The sequence below is a fragment of the Manacus candei genome, unplaced genomic scaffold (assembly GCF_025592945.1).
Source record: "Manacus candei isolate 608988 ecotype Guabito, Panama unplaced genomic scaffold, ASM2559294v1 h1tg000008l, whole genome shotgun sequence".
Lineage (NCBI taxonomy): Eukaryota > Metazoa > Chordata > Aves > Passeriformes > Pipridae > Manacus > Manacus candei.
The window spans coordinates 10,881,436-10,904,672 of record NW_026138056.1 but is presented as its reverse complement, the minus strand read 5'-3'; the positions used below and the strand labels follow the sequence as shown (position 1 = coordinate 10,904,672).

Here is a 23,237-nt window from a genome sequence, read left to right as displayed (position 1 = left end):
AGTCAATCCGGTAATAGCAAGAATAGGAAAAAAGGTTCTTGGTGATATCAAAGAAAATCAAATTTATTTGGCCTAAAGAAGCCTTCTCATGTCCCTCGTTAAATGACTGTTGTTGTCCTTGCTTGACAAAGCTTCAGCATGGATTGTGCCTCTCATTTGCAGAACTGACCTAAACAGATGCTCTTAGTCTGGTGCATGTACACACACCTGTTTGAATCATGATTGATAGTGTTTCCATATCAGCAAAGCGTGCTTCGGGGAGAACGTACAAGAATTGCACAGGGTTTTCCCTTTGTCCCCTTAATACAGAACTGTAACTGAGAGTAATAATAGTATCTGGATTTACAGACTGTGACATTTAAGAGAAATATTTCCATATGAGCAGAGGTACTGTTAAAATTGAGTTCTGTACTACAACCACTCTATAGGCTGAAGATTGGTGGCACTTCTCCAGCTATCTCTAGTTACAGGAAGGGGAAATGTATGTTTTGGCCATTATCTCCAGGAGCAGAGGGCAAATGTTTCTTGTATTCACTTTGGCTTTGACAGAAAGTCTGATCTTTATGTTTGACCGAAGATGGGGTGTAGTGGCTACTTGATATTCAAAAAGAAATAGCTACCATAATTTTCAACCCAATGTGGTATTTTACAAGGAGCAAAGAGTTTTGATTTTCTTTAAAAGTCTCACTTTTTTTGAGGAAAACAAACTGAATTGTAATGTGCTTGTAATAGTTCAATCTTCTCTCATCTGTGATGTACATTTATATATTTCAATGGTATATATGTAGTATATGTTTATATACGAATGATAGATACATGTTTATACATTGATAGATGTAGGCCTTTCTGAAAAGGAGGAGTCTTGTCTTGCCTTGCCTTGTTCCTGTCTGATCATTGTAAATATGATCATGATATCCTGCTTCTCCTAAGAGGAGAATGTTCTTACACAGATCCTATTAATTACACTCAGTAACACACATATCCTTCTTTACTTTACTTTAACATGGTAAGTTGTTTCTGCAACACAAAATAATTGCCATATCTTTCTCTGTGGTGGCTCATGTAAGGTTTAAATAAAGAGACAGTGCAGAGCCAAGAAAATGAAGGTATTGCCACAAATTAGAAGAGCTGTCTGTGAGCTATACATGAAATCTTTGTATGGCTGAGAGCTGTAAGACCAGGTGCCACATATCTTAAAGAGGTGAAGGCAGAGGATTCTCTAGAAGTGATTCAGAGGCAAGAGACATGAGTTTTTCTGAGCCCTTTCTGAATTGTGGAATGGGGCTGGGCACACAGCTGGGTTCCAGAATGACCTACTAACCACAGCTTCCCTAATGGCTCATTTTCTCCTGCAGCCAAACTGCTAATGAGATGCATACAGTACAAGAACAATAGCTTGGCCATTTTCATCTTATGAGGAATTAAAAAATTATGAAGTTACACAGTAGTTCAGCAAGTTCTTTTGGTATTCACAGGATGCTTGGGGCTAAAAACTAGTTACTATAGAATATTAATCTGAAAGTATTGGACGTTAGTCATACACAGTTCATGTACTAATCTGGTAAGACAGAATACTGGATGACTTTAAGGAAACTGATACAACCACCTTTTGCTCCAATCTTGAACTTGCAGAATCTTGGACTTGCAGAATCAGCATCATGGTTGTGTTGGTCATCAAATCCTGGAAATGAAAAGAACTTACAGAAAACAGCACCAAAACCAAATCTTCATAAATGAGATAGAAAGTAGAGGATGGATACGAAATTCTTTGAATACTACGTCTACATATGGGTATCTAGCCATAGAAATGCAGAGGATTATCTGCCCTCTAAATGCATACTAGGGATAATTAAGAAATCTACTTTTATTATAGCAGTTGAAAAGCTGATATATAGAAATACTCCTTTTCAATACAGAGATTATTGGTTTAGGTATTGGTAAAGTGAGAAAAAAAACCACTTTAAAATATGTAGGGGATTTTAAGCTTTGTCAGAAGTTAATTTTTATGAAAACCAGACAGATTCATTTACCCAATAATTAAGTTTTGTCATTATCATGAGGCATTTGACTGCTAAGGCGTGTTTAAACGTTGGCTACTTTTGAGTCATAACACATGGAATTGATTGTGTTCTTAGCCCCTGTAATTTACCATTATTGTTGTAATAATGCTCAAAAAAAAAAAAAAAGAAAAAAAGAAGAATAAAATATAAGGAAAGGGCAGAAGAGAGTGACCAAAAACTCATCTGAGAAAAAAGAGACTTTAGGGAAGATGGAGATGAGTGCAGGCATTTAGGCAAATAAGAAATGAAGATTCTAAAAGAAATTTACAGCAGCTGGAAAAACTTCTGTGTGGCTGGATCAAAGCTCTGTGGATCATGAAGTTACTGACTCTGTCACTGTTGTCATGGTGCCACTGTTGCCATGGTGCCAGCAGCACCAGATTATCCTTTAGGGAACAGCCTGTGTGTCAGAAGGGTTAAAGGGTTTTCTTCCTTCAGGAGAGCTGAGCGGAGTCCACCTATGAGCGATGTGCACCTAAGTGTGCTGTAATGCACAAACTCATTGCAGTGTCCCCTGATTTCATAGACTGAGGGTCTCCAGTTAAGTCTGTCAGAGAATGAAAACCCTTAGGGCATGTCTGCACTTTGGTCAGGCTGTGAGGGTACGCAGCAGACATGCTCAAGTTAGCTTTAAACTAATAGGGAGAATTGAGAAGGAAGCCTGGTTTGCTTTCCCCCCTCCTTCAATGTATTTTACTTTGGATTGTTTCTTTCCCTTGTTTGGGCTGCTCAGCTTTTCAGGTAGAATCATGGCATTGCTGTTTCCTTTGGGAAGAGCCATTATTTTGGTGGTTCACGGCTAAAACTTCATTACCTTTCCTTGGAAAAAGGTGTATATCTGCTTAAGATCCATCCTTGTCAGTGCATTAATTAGTAGTGCTCTTCAGGGGCTGTGTTATCACCTGAAGCCTGTAGGTTAAGCAGCATATATTGTCTTGCTTTTCAACTGGTAACAGCAGACCCCAGAGCAAAGTTGAAAACTCTCACAGTTCGTTTCATTGTATTGATTAATACAACTAAATCAATAGCTAGAGGGAGGAGGCTTTACAGGAGAGTTGGTCAGAGGAATTTTGCCTGCATTTGCTGTATCTCTTTTTTAACCAGAGATTGTTTGCAAAAAGCCTTTGAGCTTCTAGAAATGATTGCACAGAAAGCCTTGTCATTGCAATAGGCAATATACTTGAAAGCTTCCAGGGAGCTTTTTATTTCTGGGTAGGTCATCCCCAAAGCTGACCAGAAATTGAACAGCTAATGCTACTTTGATTTTGGTCTGGTTCTGCATGCAGCATTCATTCAGATACTTAATTCTGCTCAGGATGGAGGAGATCTGTTCACAACATCTGTAGCTGTTAATGGTTGTTAATGGTGCTTTATTTTGATTGATGATCATGGGGAAAAAATATTACTTTTTTTCTACACAGTTTGTTTGTATTTTTTTTCCCCTATGCTATTTACAAGCAATCCTGCTGTACTTGACATTAGTTCTAGTCCCATCCTGTCTTTCTTATGAGGGAGGATGTGTACCATGTCTGTCATCTTTAGGAGGGGTTTTTGCTGTCAACTAATGGCAGGTTTCCAGTGATGGTACCAGCCTTCCACAATCATTGAGCTTACCGGTGGTCTTATTGGTGCCTCTCCTTGTTCACTGCTGACTTTCTGCAGTTTGAAACCTCACAATCACCACCTGCTCTATGAAGATCTCATCTCAAGTCTGGTTTATTTCAAAAAGATTTGTCAGTACATGCTGGACCACTTCAGTCAGGGTTTGGACAAGGGAGATCTCAGTCCCTCAGTGTTTTTCCATGTGTTTGGCTGTCCCATTTCAATGCCTTCATCTGTTCATCTGTTTCTGTAGCTACTGAATGTCTGTGAATGAAAGTATTCCTGCTAGGGTGCAGAGAATTTACCCATCTGGCAATGTTTGGTTGCCTTAAATTTGGATATAGCAAAGCCAAGGAGAGCTAGATAAAGATGGCTTGTAGACAAGCTGAGATGAAAAATGTGTGCAAACAGAAGAATGATATTAATAGCTTAGAAAATTCATGTGAATTAATGAATACAGAAGATGGCATTAAAATATTAGCTATTCCTTTTTTTCTATTCTGAAGATTTTTGGTTTGTTTTTGCTAGACTTCCATATCTGGCATAACATTTTGTGTGCACATATGTACATATGTTTACTCTGAAGTAAACGTATGTACAAAAGAGATGTAACTCTGAAATCTGGGAAATTATTTCAGTGGCTCGCCTTCAAGAAACAAAAGATTATGTGTTTTTACTGATGTTTACCTGCTCTAATTTTTACCTTTTTGGTAGTACTGGATTATCTTGGTGTAGCTGTTTTCAGTGTCACTAACAGTGATCCATTTCCCTGGTGATTTTTGTTGATTATCTTAGCAGCTGGTTAAACCACGCAGAAGAGGGACAAAACGAATATTATGTCTATAAAAAGCTTGATATTGCTTTAATTCCAAAGTAGAATGAAAACAAAGGTTATGTACATCAGAAGCTTTTTCCTGATGTTTTGAGAAGACGATCTGATGGTAAATAGAATGATTTATTTTGAACAGTGAGTGAACTTGATGAGCTGTTTCAAAACACTGTCTTTGGAAAAAAATAGGCGTTTTTGTAAGGACAGAGGTTTTGGCAGTTTGGGGAAGTGAGGTTACAAGGATTGGCTCTGTGTGCACAAATTAAGGAAAACTTTTGTAAAGTATTCTGTGTTCACTTACAGCGAGAACTATGACATTTAACTTTTTAACAGTTTAAAAGTATCAGAGGCAACATACTTTTTATGTGGTGTGTACAAGTATGGTTGTAATATTAACAAATCGTGGTCATGTCAGGACTAAATCCCCCCCATATTTTTCCATTTCAAATAGGAAGATTAAATCAGAATCTAAAATTTGAAAATGTCCTCATCTGTGTTCTTGGCTGTATAAACAATATGTTCTTGAACAGCTCAGAAATGCTAGATATTCAGAAGCTACAGCCAGCTTCTGCAGCTTGAAAATCTTTTTCTGAAGTAATTGTAAAGTCAGGGATGAAAGGAATCAATAATTTCGTCAAGAATGACACATTTATCTAGCCCAGTGCTGGCTGGTTTTAACTGATCAAGATTTGACACACTAGCAGCTGTGGTATAACCACAGCTGGTCAATGGGGAAGGCAAGACAGAGAAGAATACAGAGTTCCACATTCCTGTATCTCCCTGGATGCAATTCCTGCTTTGCCAAGGAACAGAAACCCTTAGAATGCCATCAGACTTACCAGAGTTTTCTGATGTTACGTGGTCAAGAAAAAGATCTAATAGGGATGTTGGCTCAATAGTGATCTTGCCTTTTCTTAAGATCCTTCAGCAAGAAATTCTCCAAACAGCCTATATTTTTTTATTTTGTAATCTATAAAACTAAATTAATTTCTAATTCTAACATAAATTCCATTTTCCCTCAATTTTTTTAAACAACATTTATGAAACAAATTTTACTGTCACTTCTGAATCCTTTTTCTTGTCTGATCATGATTGATTAGGAGAAAGGAGATCATTCATGCCATGAGCTGTGCAGGGGTCTGTCCATCCAAGTTTCTTGGGAACTCTTTAAAGACAGTAGTAATAGTGCATCCCTCCACTCCTGAGTCACTAAAGCAGATTTACAAAAACCAGATGCATGAGAGCATATTCTTTCCTATACCTACTTTTTTCCTGTGCAAAGGTAATTTTGAATGCTGGATTTGTCCCTACTCTACAACAAGTTCTTCCACACATTAGGATATTCGTGCTTTGTGGATCTTAGTCTGTTACCCAGATCTTCAATGTTGCTGTTGTTTTTCTAGTAGCCAGTAATTCAGCCTGATAAGTGGCAAGCTGGAGCCCTTCTTCTCTTTGGATCCTGAAGTTGGGCACTGTGTTGTTCTTGAGAACAGCTTGTTAAATGTAAATGACAATGTAAACAGTGTATGGGATGTTTTATGGCATCCAGGCCTGTCTTTGGTTCCCAGAATGATGTTGATCCCTGAAGTTTTCACCCTTTTCTGTGGGGGACCTGAATTTTGGAATGTCCTCCAATGAAGAAGTTTGATACCTCTTAACTGGCTGAGTTGCCCTCTGTTTTTTTCTCCTGGTTCTTGTTCAGTCCCTGTATTATTACCTGACTATTCAGTCCCAGTCTTTTGTGTGGAGGGGATCAGCCCACTCTCCTCTTATGCACAGACCTCTTCCTAGGTAAGTATCCATCACAAGGATATGCTGATACACCGTGTAAAGAACTAGAACTGGTTTGATTGAGATGACAAACACAGTTTGAAATGCCAAGATTTTTAATAATTTTTAAAATTACTTGTAAATAACACAGTGATTGAAACTACAGAAATAGTTGAAATCAAGAAAAATAGGTGTTAATAAAGTGTTCCTTTAAATGGGTCTTGTTTCCAAAATACAATGGAATGACACACTAAACTTAGATTTATTTTAGGAAATAATATTTTAACCTTTTTAACCTTTTTTTTTTTTTTGGTGCACGGAAGGGTTTGAAATGATTTCTTAGGATAAAATTCAGCTCCCATGGAAATGTTTTGTTAAGTGATGCTCCACTTGGATTTTTTTCCTAATCGTGGAAAACTGTGTTAGAATTTTGGGAGAAACTTTCAGGATATGGATGTTTTTAAAGTAGTTTTTGCAATACTGCCTGCTCACAGTTCCTTTAAGCAAATAAATAAACAGAGTCTATGGAGCTGCTCCTGTTTCTAAAATAGTCGATGTTCAACCATCCAATCTGTATAATTTGATAGAATAGTGACTGTATGTCAAAATCTTCAGGACCTTTGTTCAAAATGGGTGTATTACAGCTGAATAAAATTTTCCTTTCCATCTCTTAATTTTAAAGATTCAGCATCAAAATATATTTGGAAATCATTAACTTTAGTTTGCCCTTTAACTTGCTTTCTTTTGTCTTGCAAGCTCATTCCTTTTCCTAAGGCATCTGAATGCCTAGGAGGACAACTGTGACCTTTAAAGTGAAGAAAGAGAGATTACTGCACTTAGCTTGTTGTGATTTGGGTTTTTTTTTAAAGGCCATTCAGAACATCAATGTAGGTGGTTTTTTTTTCAAACTAAATGTGCACTTAAAACACTTCAGAAGATGCTGAAATGTACTTAAAGGAAAATTACCTTCTGTACTATGTCCCTAGATTTTAGATTTTTCCCCTGGAACAAATTATATAGTTAGCTTCTCTGAAGACTTGTTTTTCATTTTTAAATATATTCCTCTTTCAAGGTAAACAATCAAAGGTGGACATTTTAGCAATGTGTTTTCCTTTTGGTTTGTTTTGTGGTTTGTTTTTTTTTTCCTTACACACGCTTACTTCCAACCCACATTTTGTCTGTCTTTGGCACTGAGACACTCTTACATAATTTTTAAAAAATACAGCCATGTTCAGCTAGAATAGTCCAAGAGGCTACAGCCTTCATTTTTGCAGAGGTCTGGGATGATCGCAGTAGAATGGTGTATTGTTTCTGATAAGGCCTGTGTTGGGAGGGTTCTTAAATGCTTATTTCTCTGCTGTTGGCCTCGATTCTCAAGTTTCTAATAAACAAGGCACTACAAGGGAGTGGGTGACACAACTTTTAAGTTGTACCACTTCTCATGTACAGCTCTTCAGTTTCTTTTGGGAGAAGAGATTAAAGAAAAGAATGCTCTGTAGATACCACAGCTGCCATACTTTGTTCATTTCTGTTGACGTGCTTGGTAATTAGGATTGTATATTTTTATGTAATGAATTAACGTTAACCTAAAATAAACTCAGTACAGTTAATTCTACAAGCATTCACACTGATATAAATGAGAAATAGTTCCTTGTAGGTCAATGCATCTGCTGCAGTGTGTGTAAGGAGAGAATCCAGCCTGCTATAACAAGATGTGAATGTATTTTAGAGTGCCACATTTGAACTGATGGATATCGAGCCTCGGAGCTGTATTTAGGTAAAGTGCACGAAAGATTCAGCTCCTGAATGGTTAAATTCCACTGTTTCGAGTAGGTGTCAGCTCTCTCTCTGGCTGCAAATGACTATGCATGTGCACAGTTGCAATATGATCTGCTTGAGTTTTGAAGAATAATTCTACGTTTATGACTTGTTCTTTGTCAGTCTCTTTTTGGTACATATATTTAGTTGTATGTTTGCTTGTATGTATACATGAAAGAGTGTAGGAGTAGAGCTGATACACATCTCTGATTTTCCCTTGGAATAGGGGCTCACTTTTTCCATTGGCTTTAAGCTTTACATCATTGCCCGTTTTATACACTACTGCAGTTGGCAGTGTGAAAATACTTAAGTCAGATGAAATTAGTATCAGGAGGTATGTCTGTGATTGTATTGATACCAGCAATTTTGCATTTGGGCAGGAATGGACTGGGTCTGCAGTCTTGTGGTATCCTGCCTGGATCAAGTCCATCTCCTGCTTCATTTCCTCTGTCAGGTGCCTGGTCTATAGGCAAATGGAGAACAATCAGGGTGTGATTTATGGTAATGTCTAGGAAGGAGAAAAGCCATCTGTATACCTGACTCTTCCTAAAGTAGGAAACATCCCCAGATAGGCCAGAGGAGGTATTCATTGTGTAGTCCCCATTGGGCACCGTCGCTCCTGTGTGGTGCATACTACCGTTGCATGGTCTTACTGCTAGCTTTAGATTATTGTCCCCTCTCCAGCTAACTCTTAGAGTGGGGCTGGAGAAGTGACATACAACCGCCTCTTCTTCATCTGCCACTGCTGCTCGTGATCCTGCACTGATTATATTCCAGGCAGATCCAGAACCCAACTTTTAAAATGTGGCCGTAACAAATGTAGTAGGTATTGACTGATACACTGTTAGCCCAAGCTCTGGTGCACAGAATCCACTATGAAATGATATTTGCTTCCCTAATGCACACATAGTAGTGTTTTAATAAGTAATAGATTATGGAATGAAGTTTCTTCTGTCTCCCCTGGGAGTCAACTAGGCAAACAACGATTAGGAAATCTTAGCTGATAATTGTTTAAATGTTTTGTTTCTTAATTTCATCTTTTTCCTTGGGCAATTTTGTATTATCCTAAATAGTTCCTTTCATTCCTCAGTGCTTGTGTTTTCCAAGTATTTGTAAACCACTACCAAGTCTTCCTTTCCCACAGGCATTGCTTATCCTAACTGTTGACTGAAAATCAATCCCCTCATCTAATGACTCTGTCACTGTTCTTTGAACTCTTTCCATTTTACATTATCCATCTGGCAACAAAATGTCCAAAACTGCACACAGGCTGCAGATGTGGTAGCTCTGTAGCTGCTGAGGCGGGGATCTGTATGTCAAGATCTAGCTGTTTCTGGGATCAGTACTAGGAAAATCATTTCTCTTCAGCTTCTCTGCCCAGGACACCTTGTGGTAATGAGAGATTTGTGATATAAACCTACCGAAGTTGTGGGTTTTTCCTTTACCGTATACCCTGATAATTTTTTTTTATTTTTTTAATACAACCATAAACACATTTTAAGCTCTCATTCTCCTCAAAAATGCAAGGCTTTCCAAACATGGGATCTGACTGCTCTCCCCAGTCTGTTGTTGGCAAGTAAAAGCCAGCAGGGTTCTATGCCAGGCCAGGTGGGATGTGTGATAGAACCCTGCTCTGGTTCCCTGCCCTCCCTCTGCTGTGTCCTGGGTTCTGTAGGAGTCAGAATTGAACTGTGATGCATGACTGTCATACTGTTTTCTCCACTGGTTTCCCAGCCTGATGTTTTGCAGCACGTTTTGCCCACGTTTTCTCAGCAATACCCCACAATCAGGTTCCTGCCCTAAACTAGCTGTGCAGCTCTTGTGTCCCTGTCTGCTGGGTCCTTTTCTGCTCTTTCTGGCCTGTCTCCAACTGGCTGAGGGGGAAAGGAGGTGCCTGTATGTGGTCTCTGTACCTACATTGGGAAGAAGGCTGGGCAGGAGGGTAAACTCTGTCTTCAGCGATGCCTCACTGTTTATCACAGACCCATTTGGTTTCTCCTGTACATTGACTGTCTATTTTAGGTACTGCATCTACTGCTTAAGAAAACAAAAGAAAAAATAAAAGCAAAAAATATGACTGCATATACAGAAATTAAATTTCAGCAAAAGTATTCCAGTTTTCATTTGTGATAGTACAAGTTCACAAAGTAGTTTTTTGTTGTGTTTTTTTTTTTTTCAATTTAACAGGTTATCACTGCTAGCTTATCACCATTCTTCTTTGCCATGACTGCCAATGTACTAACAATTTCTTGGTAAGTGCCTACACGAGCTTTTTTCTTAACAGTAAAAATGAATTTCCATACAGTGCTTTGTGTGGAAATACTTTTAAATGTCAAGTTCTATTGCTGCCAGTATTATTTTGCATGTAAGGAGAACCAGGTGTGCAGTGATGGATGCAGTACAGTAATAAGAAGAGTGTTTCTTCTGCCTCTGTGGGAAAACGTGGACATTTTGGATGTTAAGCCTTGCCACAATTCACTCAGCATGTTTTACTGCTAGGCAAATAGATGCAATAGGCAAATAAATGACCCATCAAAGTCATGCTACAATTTAGTGGCAGAATTGGAAATAAAACACTGGAGCCAAGGTTTGCTGACATCGTTTTAACCAAAAGGGTGCATTCAAGTTTCCCTAACACACTGTGTACTGTGAATGCATAAAATGAAAACAGTAGAAAGTAATGATGATGAACTTTTTCCAAAGCTGTATCTGGATTTTGAAATGTGTGACCACACATTATGAATCACCTAACCTGAATTTTTTTAGGTATTAATATAAAGGATTGTGGTGCAAACTCCTTTGGTCAAAGGCAGTGTTTTTGATCTGTGTTTGTATAGCACCCAGCAAAAGGGAATCACAGACCACAGCTGATGCTCCTAAATGCTTCTGCCATGCAAATAGCATCTCAGTTTGGGATTAGGCATGTGTCTCTGAGGATGGCTTTGTTAATGGAAATAAAAATCTGCTTACTTTTGAAAAGCTTTAGTCTTCCTTTTTGTACCTTACAGTTTGATTGCCATCCTAAAGACTAAGCTCTGCACTGAGCGGAATTAGCATATTCTTTTTTCAGGTGTGATAAAATTGTTACAAAAAGAAGAATCTCAGTGCAAACCAGCCCCGTTTACCTGTGTGTGAATATGCACTCCTATGTGTATTTTAGGCACATGTAATCTCGAGTGCTGAAATAAGTTGTGTATTTTTTTTAGTGCTAGGAATACACGTGACCTGTGTGTAAGAGACTAAACTAGTATCAATGCACCTACAACACTCCCAGTCTAGGCCATTAACTTGCTGCTCTTCACCGTGTTTTACATGTGTTTGTGCAGGTCTATCATGTGCGTGCTAGAGGTAGGCTCGGATTAAATATATGTATTCACTGAGACGTGTACTAAAAAATAATGTGTACCTTTGTTAATGTGAGCACGTGGACCCATGTAGTTGCACACATGCCCTGTATGCACTTCAAGTTATATAAAAGATGGACACTTCTGTATGTTTAAGAGAAACTTTGCTTTAGCCCTTGGGCCACTGTTACACTTTGATTGTCATAATTCAAAAAGAAAACCATTTCTTTTATTTATTTTTTTAATTTGAATTCTCATATTGCTTGTGCATCGGCAGTGTCTTGGCTTATCAGCAAAACTTTGGGAATAGTTTTTTAGATCATAGCAGCTGCAAAACACTCATGAGATCATTAATCACTGAGGATTTTTAGTGTTGGTTCAGTGTTGTCATGGACAATATCATACATTAATTTTTGAATGACAGGCAAATGCAGTTAGCTGTCACCCCACTATAAGCAGAAGCTGAAGGATTTGCCAGATGGTAAATTGAAGGTAAATCAAGGGTTGGCATTTAGCCGTGGTTTTTGCTCTACTTTATCTTGAAGATATAACAATGGTTTCTAGTGGCCTAGTAATCTGGCTTCTTCTTCTCTTATGTAGGATGTATGATATTAAAGAACAGTTTAGATGCAGGCATCTTTTTACAGAATGGGGCTGTGCAGTTTACTATCTTTTGTACAGAATTGCCAGTCTAATTTTTGGGATGGTATGTCAAAGTTAGGTTTGTTTTTTAAAGTGTCTTTTAAAAATTTGGAAAATTACTCTGTAGAAATGGGAAAAAAAATTTCTAAGTCTCTGTTGATTTTAGGTCTTCTACATGAAGTGTTTTGGTTTGGGTTTTTTTTTCTTTAGGATAAAGAATACATTGTCCAACCTTAGTTTCCAAAGAAATTAATGCAGAGTGTATGTTTATAACTGGAGATGAAATCCAGGCAAGACAGTGGGGTTAATCCTCTCCAAAGAAAAGCACTCGAAGGTTGTTAGTGATCGCAGGCAACCAGACTCAAGTGGTTTAGATCTTTTCGAAAAACTTGCAGCCCTCTCAGCCCTTTGCTCCTTGTTGGTAATTCCACACCAAAGGTAGTCTGTCTCCCCAGTGGACTGTCTACAGACTGTCTGTAGCACCTACTTTCCAGGGCTGTTTACTGTGTAATTGTAAGATACTGTGCTGTTGTTATACAATATTTTTTCCCTCTCAGAACAAGGGCAATTATGTGGTTTTTAAAACAGCTCACTAAAGCTACGATTTAAGTGAATGTAATACTATTAGACCAAAGAGCCTTCAGCCTTACATGCCTTTTTTTTTATCTTCCCAAGGAAAAAAAAAAAGCCCTCTTACAAATGAACTTAACAGGAGTTTGTTTTGTTTATAAAGTTCATTAAGGAGCTTTTCTGTTTCATAAGCTAATTAAGCCATGAGGCCAAGATGAAAGGTCAGTACACTTAGCTTTGCCCTGTTATAAAAGGGGAGAAGAGTCGGCATCCTACCATATTCTTGTCATCTATGATAGATAGCAGAGGGAGGATATTTGGGGATTAACTATTGAATGGATTGAATGGGTTGATAGCATATTTCAGTGAAGGTTTTTGTAAAACCATTCATCCTGCTTCTAGCCTGAGTCTTGGAGGGAGGTGTTATTGCCTCCACTACGCTGTGAGCAGCACAGGAAGCGCTTGGGCATGTGTGCCATTTTGGATGGTGCAGGTTCTTTCACTGTGTTCTGCACAGAGAGAGGCAAACACGAGCATTTCTGCTGGCCTCACTGTGCCAACGGGATCACACCAGAGCAAAAGTATTTTTCCCAGATTTCCTTAGTCCCCAAAACCTAGGCTTTACATCTCCCCTGACATTATCAAGTGGCAAGTTTTCAGGACAGAACACAAACAGAAAGAGGGAATCATTAAGCTAATGAGGTTCAAATCCCTTGCCTTCCTTTCCTATTCTTGCTAGTGTGGAGCTATTCTTGTAACTAGGGGCAACCTTCTCTATTTAGATTTCTGTCTATGCATTTTCACTGAATACCATCAGCACTAAAATATAGGAAAGGTTGTTTCTGATGCGATCAGTTAAATAAGACATTTTGGGTTCCAGCGTTTTCTTAGCAAGACAAGTGAAAAAAATCACCTGGGTTACTGTCTCTAGGTTGAAATGTGTTTAGGTAAAACAATACCTTTGTTGTATCAAGTAGAGGGACTTGCCTGATGCTAAATTTGTGGTGTACTTTGTTTACAGCCTTGTAATCAGTGGAGTTGGAGAAGCATTGCTTGTTTACACTGAAAGGACAGGCACATAAAGAGGAACCAGATTTCGCCAGCTGGAAAAGAGCTGACTTGCAGCCTAGAGACACTATGATGAAAAAAATTGCGGCAGCAGGAATGAAGAAGTGCAACCAAACATGAGGAAAGAGATCTATTGTTTTTTCATTAAGAAAGAAAAGCTATGCTATTAATAGTGCTGGTAAGGAAGCTGCATAGTTGGCAAGATGATAAGGAGCCTTTGCCTCAAAGCACAAGACAAACTATATCAGATTGATGTGGTAAAGGAAAAAAATGCACTGTCTCATGCTGATGGCTCTGTGTGAGAACCTCTCAGTAGCAGCTTCTTGCACAGGGAACTAAACTCAGGAAAAGCAACATTCCACACTGGATGCCCCCAGTTTTTTTTTATTGGAAGCTGACAGCAGGTCATACCAAGCAATGTCAGAGCCCAGATCCTGCCATAAATTCAGGATCCGGAAGGATGGATTTTGTCTCCAACTGTTCTGTAAGCAGCAAGCTGCCACACGCAGGTCTCTGGTCACGTCGTCTGAACTGGCACAGGGACGGAGGCCAAGGGGCTTCTGGAGATAATCCCCTTCTGGAACTGCAGCAGTTTGACAGCTTTGCAGAAAGGGAAAATCAGCAATAAATCTCAATATCTGTAGTGATTGCTCTTTGTGAGTTTTTTTTCCTCTTCCATTCTCCGAGATTTCTCTTGAACTCTGCAAATTTTTGTTGACCGATGGGGTTGGAGGGACACATACTGTTCCCAGCAGTGGTTTGTCTCTTAAGTTATTGCAAGAGACAACAAAGATTATGAACCTTGAATGAATGTCATAAAGACTGTAAAGCAATTCATATCAAGAGTTCTTAAAATAATTTCATTTCAGGTTGCTCAATGGCTGTTAGAAACTAGTCTTGATATATTAGAGCCTACAAAAGCAATCTGTATGAAAGTAATATTAAATGACAAGGTGATAAGATTGAGGAAAAGGTCTACATGGTAAAAGGAACTCGATAACAAATCTTCAATGAGGAGAGGGACTTGTCTCACATGACATTAGATATGTAAAGTGTAGTCCTTTAATCTAAGTTGACAAACTCAATGGAAAGAGAGGGGTGCCCTAAAAGAGATAATTCTTCTGGAATAGAGTGCTGTGTTAATATGACTGAAAGATCCTCTGAAAGTGTTTATCTGTCTGTAGATAGAAACAAAGTGACTAGTGTAGACAAGACACATGGCCTTTACAAGGCTACAGTTACCAGAGGATATCTTCTTCAATCTAACAAAATGGATCCTAATGACTTACCAGTCCATAAATTCAGACAGTTCTGGGAGTGATGGCTGCAACATTCTGGCTTTCCCCAGACAACTCTGCCAACCAGTTGTAGCAATACAGTAGAACCCTTGCTGTGCCACCTTTCTGCTGATTTTTGAAGTGAATAGTGACCCTAGGAGACCTCATGAAAGAGTCTCTGAGTGATTGCTGAGGTTTCGCAATCGTAGCTGGAAACTTTGCTGTGGGAAAAGCTCATCATGTACCTCTCTTCTTGCATAACTTTCAAGGATAGGCTGCAGTCTGGTTTTTTTTTTCTTCCTCTGTTTTGCCTGTGCTGTTCATAGCAATGTACCAAAACCCAGAACACCCATTTGCTTTTTTGCTGGTGGTCTCAGCGGAAAGGCAGTGGCCAAACCAACAGCCAGGCTTGTTGTAGCATTTTAATCACAGAGGGCATACTTGGGGTGGCTGTGGGAGCTTGTTTGCCTGCAACAGGCATTACATTGTAAAGGCTTTGGGGGAATTCATTCTCCGCAGCTACTGCATTAGTATCCCCCTGCATAGTAAGTCCACTGCCTTTTTATTTAACTTCATGAATGTTAAACAACACTGAGCTGTTTACTTCTGCTTGCCTCTTTTTGTGCCTTAGTGCAATTTGCTTGCATTTCTAAGACTCTGCTTGAGGTAAGTAAAATAGTGCAGGTTTAAATTCATTGCTGTGTAAGCAAATCAAAGAACCAGAGTTAACAGTGCAGTTGGGCTCCTTTCTCAAACATGACTGGGAAGAAGTACCCTCTGAACTGACCTGGCCTGCTTCAGGTGAGGGTGACTCCTATGGACCAGCATGAGGCTCATCAGTCTTGCTGAAGACTCAGAGTAGGGTGGAAATAGAGCTTGATGGCCTTGGAAATCCATCTTTGCATATTTGGAGTTGTCTCAAGGTACTAAAGACATGGGTTGCCCTCCTTGCTCAGACTGTGGCAGAGGGGGCAGCAGGGCTGGGGTCCAGTGGGGCATCCACCTCTGAGGGGAGGGCCTGTGAGCCAAGGGCCAGTTCAGCATTGATAGCAGTGAGCTGTTGGGGTCAGCCTGTTGTAGGGGAAAAGGTGGTGGGGAGAGAGCCCTAAGGGGGTCTTCTGGCTGCTGGAACAAGTGGTGCCTTTGTCAACACACGTGTGCTGGGGTGGGGATGTCAACTGGGACATGGAGAGCTGTAGCAATTGAAAAGCCCCGAGAGGACATCTCAGCTGGCAGTGCCTGCCATACAAACCTAAAGGTGGGCTGTGGGAGGACACCTACAGGAAGACCCTGGCTCCTCACCACTGCCCTTGGGAAGGGGTGCGTTCCCACCAGTGGCACCCAAGGGAGAAGAGACATGGAGAGGCACTATTTGGGCTCCCTGTCCTGGCAGCACATAGCCCCAGGCAGGCAATTTGCAGCAGAGGGGAAATGTGGGGAGGGCAGGCACATACTGGCTACTTGCAGAGGCTGGAGACTGAAGGGGACAGGGCAGAGCAATTTCCTGAGGAAGCAGCGGCCTGATCTTTAATTCAGCCCTTCCTCTGAAGAAGGGATGCTGCATGGTAAAAAACAACACTTCAGTGTTGTTAAAGTGATCTTCAAAGCAGGAAACCTCAGAATTTCAAGCTTAAAATGGTTCTTGCAAGACTAGTGAACAGTTATGCTCAGTAATTTAGAGAAGAAATATGCAAGAGTGGATCATTTATATCTAACAGACCTTTTTTTCCAGTGAATCAAAAATACAAAGTGACAAACATATAGCTCTGAGGAAGGAGGAGTTCCTTTACATTGCAATGTTGCAATGACACCAATTACTACCTGAATGCAAAGTGGTGGGTCTGCAGTTCAACTTATAGAAAAACCTCCGATTTTATCAGTATCCATCACTTAAGGAACTTACTGTCTGAAAACTCCCCAGTTCTTGGGTTGTCAACACATGAGACTAGAGAGAGAAATTGGAGTGTGCTGGTATTTCTGAGAAGCAGCAGATGCCTGGAGGCTGTCCTGTCATGCCCTTTTCACATCTACTAGTTTTGATCAAAACACTGACAGAGATGGTCCTGAATAAGGTAATACCTTTTTGATCTTATCTTGCTTACACTTTTATTTTCCAAATGTCTTTTTTTTTATTACAAAGTAATTGATTTGGGACAAGGCTTATATTCTTTGCTGCAGTGGCATGACTCATGCATGTGGCTGGCCTTTATAATAAAGAGCCTCTACTTAAAACCAGCTGCCACTGAACAAAGATTGAGACAGTAAAACTGCTGGATATGGAATACAAGTGGATTACTAAAATGCAGGCGACAGAGATTCCATTTTGAAACAATATTCTGGATCTGATGGCTGTAACATAGCTTCCAGCAGAACATGTTATTAAATGAATTAAATGAACCTGATACCACTGAAACGATTCTGTTGTTAGTGTGTGGCGGTTGTGCGTTGGGTTGGCAGAGAGTCTACGCCAGTCTTTCAGGACCAGTTTAATACAGAAGCTGAAAATCTGCAGAGCAAGTGATCTTAGCAAAAAGCAGTGGGAAAAGCCTTTAAAATTATTTTTAAAAAAAGCACTGGACCTATTAAAACATTTGGTAAGGGATGGAATTCTGATTTTCTATTACCCTTTTTAACACCTATGTCTGAGTTGGTGGATGAGTGAATATATGGTTATGTTCTTGTTTCCCACCCTCAAAAAAGAAGATCTGAAGAATTCAGGAAATGTGATGTCAACATAGGACATGCATTGAAGAGGATGCTTTTAGCAAGTATTGAAGAAAAGGTAGTTCCTGGGAGCTGCACTGAGTGCTGAGGACAGGTTTCATCCAGCTTTGTTTTACCTGTAAACTATAGGAGGTAGTGGGTTGAAGAAAACTCCATAGCAAATTTGTCTTGCCCAGGGCAGAAGCTGAATGAACAGCTTTCAAACAGATCATCTGCTACTGTGAACCAGGCGACAGGCTCAGTGTGAAACTTTAATCCTGTTCCAGAGGGTAGACACAGGGACAGATTCATTTTGTTTGAAAAGAAGGCATGGGTGAGAGGAAGGAGATTGGGGGCAGGACTGAAAAAAATTGAGGCTGAAATACTTTTGTAGAAGGAGGTAAAATGGGAAGAGATTTGCTTCTGAAAAATGTGTTTCTTATTCATAGGTTTGGGGAGGGGTTGTTGGTTTCGGGGGGGGATTTGGTTGGTTTTGGTTTTGGTTTGTTGCATTTGTGTTTTTTTTTTAAATTAGGATATATAATAAATAAATGCCTCTTTTGTTCCAAAAAGGAATTAGAGGAGCCCATGTAACTATTTCCATATTAATTGTCTGGTTTGAGAAGCTTAACCCTTTTTTAAATTATGTTTTGAAAGTGACATTGTGTAAGCCTTAATTTCTTATAGAAAATAGACTGGCTTTTTGAATAATGCTGATGAAAAAGTTCTGCTCTCTACTTGATCACTGAGGAGAGGAGTGTGCTTCCTCCTTACTGTCTGGGATGAGAAGCAGTCACACAGTGCTCTTCTTTTTAATAAATGTCTTGGCTTCCAGAATGGGTGGGAGTAGGCAGTTGACATGTTAAGTTCTTGATTTGGTGGTATACAAAATCTCTCTGAAAACCACACTGAGACCATACTTAGTGTATTTTGTCTTATATATTCTGTCATTCATATTTAAAAAGATATAGCCCAGAACTTGTTCAGCTGTGAACTCATTGCCCCTATAGAGAAGCCTGTATGTAGAAGAATCTCTTAAAATGGGTGTGAGCCTCTCTCAGTGCTCCTGCCAGGCAATGGGTGAAATCCCATAGCTGCATTCACAGGCATGACTGTAGGAGAGCCTGCAGCTGCTGAAGCTTTTTCTGCTTGCTGTTTGCCATCAGCAGTCCTGTACCTTTCATGACTCCTCACAAACATCATTTTGAGAGGAAGGCAAACTTGCATGTTTACAGATGAGTCTGTTTAGGAAGTGGTTGCTCTAAGATTCACGTTAGTTCAAGTTCTTGAGGACCAGTACAACTTGGGAAGCAAATGCAAGGCCCATTTTCCTGTAGGAGTTTGATCCCTGTTTACACTTAAACTTCTGATTTCTGTACCACAGCCAGTGGCGAAAGCTGGTGCACCAACAAGTTTGTTTATGCTGGAGTTGCAGGCAACCAGTGCCTTGTGATACCGTGTAAGAACAACACCTGCCTGAAGCAAGCTGGCTGGATAAAACAACCAGCACAACCCCTTCGAAACTGATAAGGAGAAGGGCTGATGTTGTTTGAAGAAAATGGTTATTTGGATTGAGAAACTGGTCATTAGGCAACAAAGATGGAAAGGGAAGGTGGAGAGCCGGGAATGCTGTTTGCCATGCATAAGCACAGAAGGAGTATCACTAACACCAGATAGACTAACAAGAGGGTTGGAGTTTCTGCTAAGAGGACAGTGGCTCAAGCGTAAAGTTATTGTTAAGCAGAAATGTTTTGGAGATTGGCAGATGCCCACTGTTGAGAACTGTACTGCTGTAATTAGCAGTCACACCACAAAAGCAGGAAGCATTCATTGACTGGGGTGGGAAACACCTCAAGGCAAATATTTCTCAGACTTTTCTGTGAAAGATGTGGAGACCAAGCCTGTCTGGCTCATTGTCCCCTCAAGGAACCAGAAGGGATTTTTGTTGTTTCACTGTCACATACCTTCTGGGACACCAAGGGTTAAGCTTTGGCTTCAAACAAAGCATGGAAAACTTCTCTCAAGGAGTCACTTCTCCCTTACTGATGCCTAGAAATCAGTCTGTTCTTTGCCTTTTCAGGGAAGGCGTCCCTGTACCAGTTAACACCACAAGTTCACAAGTTAGCAAATTAAGTTCCTTCAGGTTTGAGCAGACAAAAAACATTTTAATTGAGACCCTTCATCCCCATAAGTCTGCAACCCTGTGGGCAGTCCAGTGCCAGGAAAAAGATTATCAGCATGTTGCCAGGGATGCTCAGCGTGATCAGCCCGTACAGTGAGTTTCTTCATTTAAGCTGAATGACAGAAGTGACAACCCTATTTTGGTGTCAGTGGAGATCAAGCAGGAGGTAATGTTGTGCGTGACTCTGCAGGCATTGCCCTGGATCTCACCTGCAAGCAGTTGAATGGCCTGGTCTACTTGTGCAGCAAACTTCAGCAGTCAGTAGAGAACATCCCAATAGCTGTAGTGCAAGAGACACAATAAAATTTAGCAGGCAGAAGCCAACAGCATCCAAGTTCTTCTCTTTGCCATTCTGTTGCTGGCTGTCCCACTGCCAAAGACTGAGATCTGCAAATCACTCCAGTAATGGCCACTCAGAAAACATAGTTGAACTTTCTTTCAAACATTATGTTCCTTCAGGGTGAAGTTAATTGTTTTCTCTCATTTAATGTCTCCAGTTACGGTCAAAAAATTGGGATGTAGGATAGATACAGAAGCTAAAAATTTCAGCAAGGCAGCTTTTATTTCTTTATTACAGCTGTCTGTTCATACTGTCTTCAGCATGGGTGCTTCTTGGGCTTATTATTGATGATGAATAAGAACAGACTGTGCATAGATTAACACAGATGGTTGTAGCCTCAAGACTTCATGAGCTGTAACCAAAGAAAATAAATCTCTACTTTGAAGGAGAGCCTTACACAACAGAATTTCATGTGGCTCAGCTGTATTCAAAGTGGAATATTAAAATTGCTGAGCAAAGAATTGAATGGCTCCTGTTGTGAATAGCTGTCTGTATGGGTAAGTTGCTTACCACAGACTCTCAGATGGAAAAAACTTAACTATATTGTTTTCTTTTGGGTTAAAACAAACAAACAAATCCATAAAACAAACCCTCTGTGATTCAGAAATGTTTGGAGAGAAGCAGTGTAGTTCACCAGATCAAATGCTGAATTGCAAAGGCAGCACCACTGAAAATTTTGACAGAGGAACCCTTAACCTCCTGCTAAATAAATTGATGTAAAGGCTAGAAAATAACTTCCCCTTTCCCTTCAAAATCTCTCTCATGTTTTTTTACTCTTCTTGTTTCTGAAAACGTGACACAAAGGCACCATTCTGATTCAAACTCCTCTTTGAAACCATGGAAAGTCAAGTTTAAAGGAGTATATGCAGTGGAAAACAACTGAGATGATTGTGTAACCTCTTGCTGCCAGAATCTGGAGCTTCAGCAGATCATGGGAAAACAGGGAGAGTTTTCTAGACTAAAGGTAGCTTGGGTATTCAAGGTAGTTCTGCACTGTGAGTTAATAAACCATATCTTTTAAACTGAGGCAAATTAAATCTGCTGTATCAGTCGTGGTACTCACTTTGCTTTTTATGGGCTTCAGGCTAGATACAGCTCCTGTAAACAGATGGCTGTGCTGATGGGAATGTCTTAGGCTGTGTCTTCAGCTAGGAGGAGGAAAATAATGGAATATTATGTTGCATCAGCTCCTGGTCCACGCAATTATTTCATCCAAAGGTAAAGATTGGAAAGGTTTTGCAAGTGTTTCTTGGAAAAAGGAGAGAAAGAGAACATGCTCTTAAAGAGCCAATGTCTTTTGTGTTGGTCTTTCTGAGAGCTCACTTCATGACATATTCTTTCATGGGCTGGAGGTTTGGCTATCTTGCCTTAATAGGAAGGTACAAAATAGCCTGAAATATTTTTGACTACTCCAAAAATATGTTCCTGCTATAGAATTCTATCATCATTTTCCATGTAACAGTTTAAAAACAAACAATAAAGCAAGACCATGGCATGAGATTTCAGCTGGAGCATTCTTAAAGATTTTGGAATTTTGGGGTAGGGGGGTTGGGTGTAGAATCCCTTAAGTTTCCATGTCATCCTCCTATATTCTATAGTAGCCTTATATAAATAACTATAATTACGGTTATTCTTTTACTTTACTGCTACATTGTTAATGGCAAAAAAAAAAATCATATGAGGTCAGTACGGTTATTATGTCAATCAGTGGGTTTAAGAGCAGCAATTCTGCTTGTTTTTACAGCTTTTAACTTATTTATTTTTCCCCTTAGGAATCTCATTGGTAGACTCTAAGCTCAGTTGTGATTTGAAAAGTCTGTTCAACTGATATACTGCAGCAATTCAGGTGTAGATGGGTTTCTATGTGCCTTGATGGGCTTCTCCAATGTCTTATAAGGTCTTCAGTAAAGGCTCCTATGGTAACTTCATTCAGCTGTTCATTCTAATAAAACTGCAGAATGATGTCTCTGAGATTCCTATCACTTTCTCAAACCTATTGAAGAGCACAAAAGTGCACAGGGGATGCCCGAGTGTCATCAGATATGTCTCAGATCTTTAAGAGGTGAATAACTTGGATGGTCAGCAAATTTAACATCACAATGATTGTTGTCCTATTGTGTATGTTCAGTTTTGAAAAATGTCTGAACTTCCTGCTGACGAAGAATATTTCAGTTTGTCAGCCCTGTGGCCTTGCAGATGTTCATGCTACCCTCCTTTATCTTTCCACCTAAAGATCTGCTTTGGGTCACAAACTGCCATTTCTTTAGTATTTGTCTGTAATAACTGCTGCCACCATCAATTAAATTCTCCAGATATTTTTCTTCCTGGTCTCCTGCAGCTTTAGTCTGAAACTTTCCATTTTCCTGTCCATGGACACCATCACAGCCTGAACAGAGTCCAATTTTCCATTAATGGACACAGCAGGCTTTTGAAATAAATCAGACGAAGGGTGGAGTCTGCAGCTCCGGATGCACCGTGTGAAAGAGTCAGCCAGACCCAACTCCCAGCACTGCACCAGCTTCTGTTTATCTTTGTGTTTGTTGAAATAATAAAAGGTGAACCAAAAGCGGAAAAAAAAAAGGGAAAAAAAAATGCTTAAACAGCAGTAGTCAAGAGAAAAGCCCATAACAAGGAATAAAAGAGGAAATGGGATCTCATAGTTCCTAATCTATCTGCATGATCTATAATTTAAACTGTGATATCTGAAATGTTCCTAGGAGAGTACATCTCAATGCAATGCCTCCTGTGTTCCACTGACTGGCAGAAGTCTGACTAGGCATGGTATTTCTCAGGTTTGAGGAAATGAAGGAGTCTGTACTAGACAAAAAAAAAAAAAAATTCTTATTCTATGAGGATTGTTAACTTCATTCAACTCCATTCTGCACAGATATACAGGTTGCCCTGAAAGGGAGATGACAGTTTGCAGAGTTTTATTTTCAGAAAACATAAATTAACCTCTTGGACTGTCATGGGAGATGACAGTGTTGGCTTTGTGTGCGTTGTCATCTCTGCCCATGGAAATAGCCCAGATG

At 39.8% G+C, this 23,237-nt stretch overlaps 1 protein-coding gene across 5 annotated transcripts in view; it reads left to right on the top strand.

Moving 5' to 3' along the window:
* Window positions 1-14,346, top strand: part of TMEM241 (transmembrane protein 241) — a 55,422-nt gene extending 41,076 nt beyond the window's left edge. For 3 of the 5 annotated variants that reach the window (XM_051775499.1, XM_051775488.1, XM_051775481.1), the window contains exons 14-15: window positions 10,267-10,331; window positions 13,657-14,346. In XM_051775499.1, coding sequence (XP_051631459.1) covers window positions 10,267-10,331; window positions 13,657-13,717 — 126 coding nt within the window. In that variant the 3' untranslated portion in view covers window positions 13,718-14,346. Of the gene's footprint in view, window positions 1-6,193; window positions 6,283-7,017; window positions 10,237-10,266; window positions 10,332-13,656 lie in introns of those variants that run through there. The other 2 variants (XM_051775507.1, XM_051775492.1) reach the window with 2 other exon arrangements.
* Window positions 14,347-23,237: the final 8,891 nt, after the last annotated feature.